Source organism: Peromyscus californicus, unplaced genomic scaffold (assembly GCF_007827085.1).
Source record: "Peromyscus californicus insignis strain IS unplaced genomic scaffold, ASM782708v3 Scaffold_7__1_contigs__length_154581171, whole genome shotgun sequence".
NCBI classification, from domain to species: Eukaryota; Metazoa; Chordata; class Mammalia; order Rodentia; family Cricetidae; genus Peromyscus; species Peromyscus californicus.
In genome coordinates, this window is record NW_026294595.1 from 79,273,777 (window position 1) to 79,285,776 (window position 12,000).

Here is a 12,000-nt window from a genome sequence, read left to right on the forward strand (position 1 = left end):
AGGAAACAGGATCAGCTGAGAAGTTGGCCAGGTGAGGTTAGCTGTGGCTTGTTCTGTCTCTCTGATCTTCCAGTGTTTACCCCAATACTTGGCCTCAGGTTTGATTTTATTAATAAGAACTTTTAAGATTCCTGCTATACCTCCTAAAGAGCATGCTGTCTCTGCAGCCGCTGATCAAGCCGGGTGTTGCATGCAGCCAGCACCAATGATGGAATCTCACACAGGGCCAGACCGAGCCGTCAAAAATGAGACTCAGAGAATGACATTAATACGCGGATCAAAAAAGAAATAAAACCCACAGCTGGGTCTCTGCAATGACTTCTTTGAAGCCATAAATGCCAAATGATCGCCCTGGAGGGTATAAAGCACAGCTCTAGGGCCCTGGTGAGGGACTCTAGATGGTGTGCCCACCAAGTCCCTGCAAACAGAGAGGAATGCTGCTGTACTGCTCTGTCAGTGCTCTGCAGATTCCCAGGTCCCACAGGGGTTTCCTACCTCAGACAGGAGAGTCTGGTTCAAACACACCCCACGTAGTAAATATACAGGCCAGACCACTGAAATAACTTCTAACTAATGGACAAGAAGGAGAGAGCGGGGCATCATAGATTGGTTTACAGGAACCTCGGTCATGATTCAAAGGCAGACACCAAGTAAAGGCAATAGGCAGCCTTCTAGGTGATGGAGATGCTGTAGCAGTTAATGGTTGTTTGTATTATGGACTTTCTCTAGGCCACTCAATTGTAAGTTTAAGATGCTTAAAATGTGACATTTTACTTTATCTATGTTTTTAGTCCATTTCTCTTTAAAATGACAAGATGTCTCTAGGAAAGCACAGGAGAGCGTGGGAAGCACTCAGAGCAGGACAGTGATGAACACCTAGATGGCTGGAGTTTGTGCCACTGCTGCTCTCTAGAAAGAGTGGGTTCTTCTCGGTGTCAGCTGGGTGGAGCAGGGGTCAGAAGCAGGGGTGTGAGCCTGAGTCGTCACTGCTCCCCTTCCTGAGACAAGCCACCTAGTTTCTCAGGGCCTCAGTTTTCTACTAAGCTAACTACTGATTGTGAAGAAGAAATAATTCAGAAAACAATACTTTTAACGCTGGTGCTATAGGACACCGCTGTGTGGAAGCTGTTTCTATCACAAGGCCCCCGCTCCTCCCCCTTTGCTGGGTACATTCTTCAGAGGAAGAAATGTCATGGAAGGAAGGGATCTGTGCCCCTGCGCATGGTTCCCCTCCCTTCTCCCAAGGTCCACAGCACATTCTCCTTGACCCTGCCTGCCTTCCCGGAAGGCAGTGGAGGGGACTGTACTCACATCTCCCACAGAGACACAGTAGCTCAGACCCCTCAGCACATCGGCCAAGGCCCTCTTAAACACCCACTCCCAGCCACTACATTTTCAGAGCAGAGGAGGCGTTTCAAGTCCCCTGCTGTGTTCGGAGGAGCTAGGTTAAAAAATTCAAGACTGTGACACCCCCTTCTCGTTTTATTTATAATCACACTGGGCTTTAAGATCCATTAGCAGGCATGGGTCAGCCTCCTGAACCTGAGCTAAATTGTTTCATTTGTGGTTGAATCCCACACATTCAAACTCCGGGAATCTTCGTGCTCAGCTGGTGTTCCTCCTCCATTCTACAGGTGAGTGTGTGAAGTCCAGGGGCCCCAGGGGCCCCAGGGGCCCCAGGGGACCGGCTCTAGGACACACCAGTAAGAAGTAGAGATGAGAAGAGAAGAAAGTCACTCATTACTGGATCTCAGCCACTTCGTCTCTAGTGTGTGAAACAAAGGCAAATGTATACATCGGAGACAGGCTCTTACCTCTATTAGTGACCAGTGGGCTGGCCGATTAGTCCAGGGCTAGCTGGTCAGTGAGCCCTAGGGATCTGCCTGCCTCTGCCTCCTCTTTGACGTGGGTTCTGGGGAGTCTAAGCCAGGCCCTCATGTCTACAAGGCAAACACTGAACTGACTGAGCTATATCTTCAAGCCCTAGTCATCAATGTCTGGATATCTCTACCTTGCTTCATTTCTCGAAAACAAATTGCAAGATCCTCAGATGGCAGGATAGTCCATAGGTTTTCTGCAAAGAGAAGCTGAAGAGGCCATCCATTGCTGGCGATTTTCCGTCAGAAGAGGACCCACCCTCTGCCAGAGGAGGAAGTGTACAAGATACTCCAGCTAAGTCCAGTTGAAAAAGAGACAAAAGCACACAGAGTGTGTAATAGAAACTCCAGAAAGGGGCAGTTACTACAAATTGAAAAGGACAGGGCTTGTGGTGACAGTGTGGGGGCCAAGGCCAAGTAAAGACCCTCATTGCTGGCTGTGGGTCATCAGCCTCTCCTTTCATAATAGGGCAGACTAGCAGAGGCTTCCTAGAAGTTTGTAAAGTGGTCGTGGTTCGTATGAAAGGCAAGAGGGTCATGTCAAACCGTGGTTCCAGTTCCTCCCGAGCACCGACTGATGCCAGCTGCAGAGAGACAGCAGCAACTCTGTTCTGATCACCAACTGCAGGGCCAGCAACAGCAGTGAGGAAGGAAGTGACGGGAGTGAGCATGAAGGGTTACGTCCCCGGAGAGCCCAGGAACAAGACTGTGTGCATAGCTTTCCTTAAGGTAAGGCCACCAAAACGAAGGCACGGCAAGGCACGGGAAGATGAGATGGGATCTCACCAGTGGCTGTCAAGGGCAGCCTGTGTTGAAGAATGGATTATGATCACTGAATGTAAACTTTCAAGTTCAGAGAAGGGGGAAGATCTGGGAAGGAAAAGGCACCGTGCTTGAGGAGGGCACGCGATTTTGTACCATTATGGAACCCGCTGGCTCAGACACGTGTTGCTGGGTTGGCACGGCCTCTCTAGGGTTTGCATCCTGGTAGAGTGGTTTCTGTCTGTTAAAAATATGCTTCTTTACTTTGCCTTCTCAGCAGTTAAAACGACCTCTGGGTACCAAAGACCAAAGACCACCAAAGACAGTGGGTGAACTGTCTTTTAGAAAAGAGTACAGGCAGCCATCTTGCAGCTGGGTGGAAACTACTTGGATGGAATTTTAGGCAACAGGCCACCTGCCACTGCTTGGAGCAGCAGTGAGGGAAGGATGGATGAGGGAAGGGAGCTCGGGCAGCTGCTTCCCTGTACACATTTCCATGTCTGGAAGGATCTCCCTACCTCCTCATTGACGGGCTGGACTATGTTCCCCAAATTCACGTGTGGAAGTCCTAATGCCCAGTGTATCAGAGGGTGACAGTATTTGGAGTGAGGGTCTTTGTAGGGGTAATGAAATTAAAATGAGGTCATGAGCACGGGCCATAATCCAGTGTGTCTGGTGTCCTGATAAGAGAAGGAAGTCAGGACAGACAGACTCAGGGAAGAACAAGTGGGGACAAGCGGCGAAGGTGACAGACTCCAAGCCAAGGGGATGGGAGGAAGACGCAAACCTATCGGTGCCTTGGTCTCAGACTCACAGAACACGGAGAACAGAACTCTCAGTTGTCTACACTCTGATGGCTGGGCTGGTCACTTTCCCTCCTACGAACAGCTGTCCTCTCCATTTGCCTCAATAACGTCATTTCTCTCATTTTAGAGCCACTGTGAGGCTTTTGAAAAACACAAACAGAATGCTTTTACTGTTTCATAATGTTCAGCTGTGAAATGTCAAGGGAAAAAGAAAATGCCACCAGAACACTCTTGCTCTTCGACTCCCACCGGACCTCATCCACAGAGCACACCAGGATTGGGGTGGGGTGGGTCGTGTGCCCCGAGAAGGAGCAGCACACAGATGGCCCTCTTCTGGCTTTGATTTGGGTTTTGTAGGACAGTATGGAAAGGCCTGCCATCTGTTCAGACAGACACCCACACAGACGTGCCCCAGACAGCCACTGTTGTGGGGGTATTTGTACTCTGTGTAGATATATTGCTATGATTGGTGTAATAACAAGCTGAACAGCCAATAGCTAGGCAGGAGGTGTAGGCGGGACTTTCAGGCAGAGACAGAGAAACTGGGAGGAGGAACTGAGGTACTTGATTTCCCCACCAGACTTGGAGCAAGTGGGATGTGCCATATGAAGATGAGGTAACCGAGCCACACGGCAGAACGTAGATTGAAAAAAATGAGTTAATTAAGTTATAAGAGCTAGTTGGGAAAATGCCTAACCTAAGGCCAAGTTTTCATAATTGTTAAGTCTTCTCGTCATTATTTACAGGCTGGTGATCCAAAGATAGCCTGGCAAGAAAGCTTGCTACAAGTCACTCACACAGCCGTGCCTCAGAGAACCACTCATACACGTGTGCCCCAGACAGCTGCCCACGGAGAGGTGTCCCAGACATCACCCACTAGTGCTGCTGTGAGACAGGCTGAGGATGGGATTGTTGAGGTAACAGTTTTAAATTGTTTATCAGTAATCATCTTCAGGGTGTCCTTTTCTCAGCTCCCCCAACCCCCTTCTAGCCCTATAGAAGGAACTCCTTGACCAAAGGACTCAATCCTGTCACCAAGTGCCACAGTTTTAGACAAACCAACCTTGTGGTACAAAGAGGGACATACAGAAATAAGACATTACCTGTGATGACCCAGTAGTCTCTGGTCGTTTCTGATATATCAAGGTTGGGATATTCCAGTGCTAAAACAAATAAAAAACACATCACATTTCTTGGGTAGGTTTTATGAGTAAACATTATCAAGGGAAACACAGAAGTGACAAGCTGGTGAGCAGCTAGGTTCCACGCTGCCATTTCTGGGGAATCTGTGGCACACGGGTCAAACTCTCGCATTGTGTAGAAAGTTGGCTTATTAAAGAGACAGTTTCCATCAGGGGCTGAGATTCAGGAGTTTCTCTCTTTGAAGTTTTCCCTCCAAGCCTTCTTAAATGGGTCAACATCACTATCAGTACCCACAGTTGCAGCCTGTCTTCGCTAGGGCTTCCTCTGTACAGATCATCTAGCACCATGGAGGTCTAAGGAATGCTTATCTCTTAAAGGGATCCTCCCAGCATTAAGGGCTTACATGTGGTACCCCAGTGCTGGAGAAAGAGCTACTGTCTTGCTTTACCAGCACGGTGACTACGAGAACTGACATGTAAAGGACTTAGCACACACGGTCAGTGCTCAATAAATCTTTCATGTGTGTATGTGTGTGTGCACGTGTGTATGTAAGTGTACACGTGTATGTTTAAGCCAGAGGATGAGGGCAAGTGTCTTTCTCAATTGCTCCTCCCCTTATTTTCTGAGACAAGCTCTCTCATGAACCTTGAGCTTGCTGATTTGGCTAGCCTGGCTGCCAGTGAGCCTCCGGGGATCTTCCCAGGCCAGCTTCCCAGCACTAGTGTCGTTACAGTTGTGAGCGCCTCACCAGAATGTCGGGTACTGAGATCAAACCCAGATTTCCAGGAGTGCACAACCAGCGCTTTGCCAACTGAGCTCTTCCCCCAGTCCCTGCTGCTCTGTTCAACTTAACTGTGATCATTATCAGAACTTAACCAAGCTGGTTGGAGAAAGTAGCTCCTGCACCTGCCGCCCTGTGACGACAGGCTGCCACTGTCTTCCACGACGTAATCTTTTTATGAAGTTCAGAGTCATCCTTACTGCCTGAACATTTGTAAGGTCTTTCCAGTAAATACACATTCAAACAACTTCTCAGTGGCTGCTAAGTGACAAGTACACCTTTTACACACACACACACACACACACACACACACACACACACACACACACACACAGACACACACACACACACACTTACACACGCATGCATGCGATCTCATTTATTTAGAGTATCAAAACAACTACAGAAAGAAATCATGAAACATTTTTGCTAATGGGTATATTTTAAAAGGAAATCTTTGCCAGTGACCTTGTGAAATATAATGATTAAATTTAGGGTACAGACCGTCACTTCTGTAGCTACCCAGCAAATGTCTAAGTGACAAAATGTGGGCTGCTCTGTCTTCAAAGTCCAGTTGACTGCACAGTAATGAGGATTATATAACAAGCATTACAGAGAGCCAGGGCCTCAGACTACGGGGACTTCAAGTGAAGTCACGACACAAATCGCAAAGTTTGCATTATGCTGTCTGTAGCCAGCTGGACCTGAAGGTCTAGGAACATTTGTGGAGGGGAGAGAAAACCATGGCAACCTGGACTGCCCCTAAGGACAGATGCTCTGGAAGGCAGTGCTCAGAGCACAGTCCCCATGCAGCCATATTAGCTGTGGGAGAGTGGACATCCTGTGAAATTTTTTTTTTTGAGGGGGGGTGGCTTTAATTTTTTTCTTACAGTTTTGCACCCTCCTCACAGGCTTATTGTAAGCATCAAGCAAGGGCTCTCTTGCAGTGTGCAATGAACTTTTTGTCAACTTAATTCCCATGTGTTGCATTTTTCAGTTGCTCAAGATAACACACACATGCAGCGTAGCACAACAGAGGTTCTTCTGCTGCGGAGAAAGATACCCAGGGGAAACCACAGGGCCTGCTCCAGGAGGCTGAGGCGCACGTACTCACGTTCAGCGATGGTGAGTGGAGGGTAAGTGAGGTAGAATCCTACCAGCTCAGCTGAGAGCTGGCTAAGGAGGCTGCTGGCCACGGTGCCGTTGAGGAACGAGCTCTGATTGCCCACAGCATACACCAGCGTGACGGCTTGGGAGGCATTGGACGTGCTCACCATCTGAACGACACAGGAGCAAAGGGGAAGGAGACATACCAAATAAGGTGAGGGTCTGTGTCCCGGGAGCCGAGGAAGGGACCTTTCAACAGGAGTTGAGGGTTGTGATGGAAGGGTAGCGGGGAGACAGAAAGGAGGAAGAAAGAAGAGCAAGTCATTGTTTACAGACTGCAGGCGCACGCCAGGCACTGGGCTATGGGCACACCATCTCCATCTTGATCTAACCCTGGAAGGAACGCCTGTTTAGGACCGTCTTTCACAAATGAGGAAACCATGGCCTAGAGTGACAGGGATTTGTCCAGGGTCATACAGCTCACTTGTGACAGAGTCAGGATTTGAACCTAAGCAGTCTTCATTGCTGGCTCTTAACTACTCATGTGTCTTTTCCGGGGGCTAAACTGACTCAAGTGATCTTTACAATTCTGGAAATATAAAGCAGAGCACGGGGATATTAAAGGAGGGCCCAACTGTCAAATGTTCTGGGAACTTCAGGTTGAGAGGAGTATGCACCCAGTGTTATGAGCAAAGTGACTGAATATGAGCATAACAGGAATTCAGAAATACAAAACAGATCCTTCATGGAGCAATTACTTTCTTTTGTGAACCATGAATTTGGTATGGATTATGAGAAAAAAGTTCTCTAAGATAACATGGGTTTCTCATGCTCAGTCTTATTTCATTTTTAGTTGCTGGGGAAAAATGAGATTTTCTGGGTCAATGTATGGATAAAAATATCTCAAACATTTGAAAAACATGAGCAGGAGAAAAATCACTGGGCTGGTGAGATACTTTTGCTGGATGATGTGCGTGTGTCTGCCCTTTTCTCTCCAGATCTCCCTGCCACTGTCCTGCACGTCACAAAGGGCATCCTACAGGCTAGCCCTCAAGGACTACACGATGGTTTCTTTGACCACTGGTGTTAGCTAAAGGGGGATGAGTGAGCATGGGAGAGAGGAAGGAAGGGCAGGGCATTGACGCCAGTCACCCTCCCTGTGGGCATCAGGGCCCAGGTATAGCCTGGGCACTGGGCTGGCCCTGCCCGCACGCTCAGCTGAGGTGCCTTTTTGGAACTTTCAAGTTCCTTTTGAGTACTGTCTTACCCACCTGGGGGCTGGCTGCCACCTGGCTTGATGGGACCTTTTCACTCAGAAATCATCTCTACAGCTTTGCTCTCTGTCCTAATTCTGAAGAAAGCTGCTCAGAATAGCTTCTCCACTTTGCTGTCTTTCCCCACATGTGACAGCTTTCTCTCTTCCCCAACCAAGAGCCATAATCTCCTGATTAAGGATAACCCAGCCAACTTGTCTGCTCAGCGCTTGTTCTCCTCCCAGAAAGTATTTCTGGAATGTGTTTCAGCTCCAGGTATGCAGACCTCTGTCCCCAGGTGTGCAGGGAAAAAGCACTTTCTGAGGATTCGAGAGTTCCCTGGGAACTGGAGCGACGGCTCAGTGGCTAAGAGCTAAAAGCACTCGGGTCTCTTTCAGAGGACCTCAGTTTGATGGGTAGTACTCAGATCAGGTGGCTCACTACCACCTGTCACTCCAGCTCCAGGGAATCCAATGCCAACTTCTGGCCTCTTAGGGCACCCACATGTATGTGCGTGTACACACAAACACACACACACACACACACACACCATGACACACAAATAAATAATAAAAATAAATCATCATAATAATAAAACTGTTTTTGATCTTTACCACTATTGTGAATATTTACTGAATACTTGTCACCTTTCAATAAGTAGCACTACATCTCCCTGGACCTCCAAGAAACCCATAAAGCTAGTAATATATAAATATGTATATATATAGATATGTGTGTACACATTCATAAAATTGTGTATGTACATACATACATGCATGCATCCTATAGTCAACCAGGTAAGTTATACGTTTTTGTTGTAGTAAAATATATAAATCACAGAATTTAATATTTTGACCATTTTTAAGCACATAGTTCAGCAACATTGAATAGATTCTCATTTTTTGCCAACCATCACCAACACCATCTCCAGAACTTCCTCACTGCCCCAACTGTAGCTCTATACCTATTAAACAACTCCCAGTTTCTCTATCTTCTTATTCCAAGGTTGCTCTTAAAGTAGGATTCCTGACTGTTCCACAACGCTAGATATCTGGTAGAAGAGAAATCATACTGTAGTTTTCCTTCTCTGACTGGCTTACTTCACTTAGAACAATGACCTCAACGCCACCCAGGCTACAGTAGGCACCGGAATGCCCTTCTTGTTTGAAGGCTTAGGAACACTCCAGCACTTGAATAGACTACATTTGGTTTTCATGTATCCATTTGATAGACACTTGGTTCACGTTTGGCGTTTTGCCATTGTGAACACTACACAAATACCTATTTTAGTTCCTAGTTCCTGTTTTTAATTCTTTTTGATATGTAGATGGACATGAAGCTACTGGATCATATTGTAACTGCATGTTTAGGTTCTTGAGGGTCCAGGCTACCGTGTTCCACAGTGGCTGTCCATTGCACACCCCTCTAGAAGCATACAAGAACTCTAACTCCTCCATATGCTCACCAACACTTACTATTTTCTGGGATTTTGTTTTTGAGAATGATTGTTCCAATAAATAAGAAGTCATGTCTCATAATTGATAGGTCAAATTCTCTCTCCCCACCCCACGCCCAGCCTCATCTCTGTTTCTGTCTGCCTCTCTCTTCATGGTGACATAGTTCAAACCCAGGGCATAATGCATACTAGACAAGTACAGCAACACTTATCCCAGCCCTCTGTTGCCACTAATTTTCTTTTAATTGATGCATGGAAGAAATTCTTTCCATTTCTTTAAGTTCTGGATATTAATCACTTATCAGACAGATGATTCGTGATTCTTTGGGTTATCCTTCACTCTGTTATTAGTGTCTTTTGATAGGCAAAGTTTTCAAGGATGTCCAATTGGTTTGTTTCTCTTGGTCCTGTGGTTTTCCAATAGGGTCCAAGACACCCAGGCCCATGAAATCTTTCCTCTATGCTCCAAGCTCTTTAGTTCTTACATGTAAGTCTTTGATCCACTTTGAGATGATTTTGGTTGACAATGTTAGGTGTAGCTCCAGCTTCCTTCTTTTGCAATGTGGATACCCATTATTTAAAAGATTATCCTTTTCCTCATAGACTAACTTGATAACAATAGTAGATTTCTTTCTGGCCTCTATATCTAGACCATTGGTCTCTGTGTCTGTCAGAAAAGAAAGACCACACTGTTTTGGTTATCATAGCTTTTTTTTTAAATTAATTTTGAAACAAGAAAGTGTGAAACTTATAAAATGTGTCCTTTGTCAAGATTGTTTTTGTTCTTCAAGGTCTTTTGAGGCTCTACTTGAACTTCAGGATAGATTTCTCTATTTCTGTCTTTATAAATGTCACTGGGATTGGTGTGTGTGTGTGTGTGTGTGTGTGTGTGTGTGTGTGTGTGTGTGTGTGTGTGTGTGTGTAGGTGTCCATGAAGGCCAGAAGAGTGTATTGGAACCCCTGAAGGTGGAGTTACAGGTGGCTGTGAGCTGCCTGATGTGGGTACTAGGAGCTGAACTCAGGTCTTCTGCAAGAGCAGCAAACATCCTCAATTGCTCAGGCATCTCCCTCTGCCCTCCTCTCCCCTTCTGCTTTTTGAGACAGGAATATGTACTCCCTCATCCCCCGACTGGTCTTGAACTTGCTATGCAAGCTAGCCTGCCCTTGCATCTACAGCAATCCTCCTGGCTCTTTCTCCAGATGGGATTTCCATAGGGATCGCATTCAATCTACAATTCCCATTGGTGAAGATTGAGATCTTTATAGCTTAAGGTCTCCTAAACAATGAACACAGCCCTGTTCCCATGCCTTTGTATCTTCTTTAACGAACTCAATCGTGTCCCTTTATGAAGCCTCTGACTCAATCACTCATCCTGGTTCGTTAGCTCATTAGACCACAGCCCACTTTGTTCCCAGCATCTTTCTCCTCTCACAGTAGCATCATGGTCCCCGGAAAGCCACCTCCCTTCTCCACTTTGTCCATGTGCTCTGGACACAGCTGCCACTCCTCACTTTCCAGGAGTAGGCATCTGTGCCAGACCATGTTGACCAGGATATTTCATCTCCTTGGTCACAGTTATCAATCCAGAAGTCTCACAGTGGGACCAATAAGAGTCGGTCCCAGGGTCTGGGGCTCTTTGGTTCCACAAGACCATAAGCAATAAGAACGAGGCAAATCTGGAAGCACCAAGGACCACTCCATAGAGGTAAGAAGTGTGCTGGGGCTGGAGAGATAGCTCAGAAGTTCAGAGCACTTGCTGTTCTTCCAGACGGCCTGGGTTCCTTCCCCAAGGACCCACAAGGCATCTCACAGCCATCTGTAACTCAAGTTCTAGAAGATCAGACACCTTTGTCCGGCCTCCCTGGGCATTCTGTGTATGGGAGGCACTAACATACATACTGTAGGCAAAGCATATCTACAGTAAACACGAACAAATCTTCAAAGAAGAAAGAGGAGGGGGGTCTGGAGGAAAGCAAGCCAAGAGATGAACAGAGAACTTCTGAAGAAACTGTTGATCCACCAGGATTCAGGTATGCCTCCAGTGAATAGGCTGTGAACTTCTCAGTGGAATGAGCCCATCATTGCCTCTTTCTGCTTATGTCTCATAAGCTTGGATTCTGTTATACCCTCATTGAGTCAACTATAATCTAGCTTCTAATATACCATGTGGTTTTTTTTAAGTCACTTTTCCAATGAGTGATATTTACATCTTTTTATTCCACAAAGGATTCAAAGTACCATACAAATTATATTTAATGGAATGGAATGGAAAAGTATTACAAAAACATTAATTTGGAAGTCATATTATCATGATCCCAGGAAGGCATGCAGTTATCTGTGAATGACAGAGAGACCAAGAGAGGCGTGTTAAATCGTCGACAAACCTGGTTCTGATACTTCATATTGGCCAAGGCCAAATGTGAAATGGGATTAATAAAAATGATTCATTCAATTAATTTCAAAGGCTTCCAACATTCAGAAAGCATCTCAAATCTAGTTAAATGCAATGGTCAAGTCTCCTGCGGTAGTCTTTTCCAAGGAAGCTTTGTTGCTTATGTTTCATCTTATAGCCCATAACCAGCTCGCCACAGAGACAGGCTGAAGGCCGAGGGCAACTTATTTATCTTGGTGTCTGATCTCAAAGGATCTAATAAACAGCAGACACTCAACAAATCTCTTAATGCATATTCTGCTGTCGCAAACCGCTTAGGTTCACACACCTGTTAAGACCACAGCGCCAAACCTGAAGAAAAAGATTTCCCATAAGAGCTGAGTCACACTGCTTACATAAATCTTAAATCTGTGACACATTTT

At 46.2% G+C, this 12,000-nt stretch overlaps 1 protein-coding gene across 7 annotated transcripts in view; it reads right to left on the reverse strand.

Moving 5' to 3' along the window:
* Kiaa1549l (KIAA1549 like) overlaps nucleotides 1–12,000 on the reverse strand; it is a 279,877-nt gene that overhangs the window by 91,716 nt on the left and 176,161 nt on the right. For all 7 annotated transcript variants that reach the window (XM_052725831.1, XM_052725834.1, XM_052725833.1 and 4 more), the window contains 2 exons: nucleotides 6,484–6,646; nucleotides 4,549–4,608 (listed from right to left, as the gene is read on the reverse strand). In XM_052725831.1, the coding sequence (XP_052581791.1) occupies nucleotides 4,549–4,608; nucleotides 6,484–6,646 (223 nt within the window). The remainder of the gene's footprint in view (nucleotides 1–4,548; nucleotides 4,609–6,483; nucleotides 6,647–12,000) is intronic.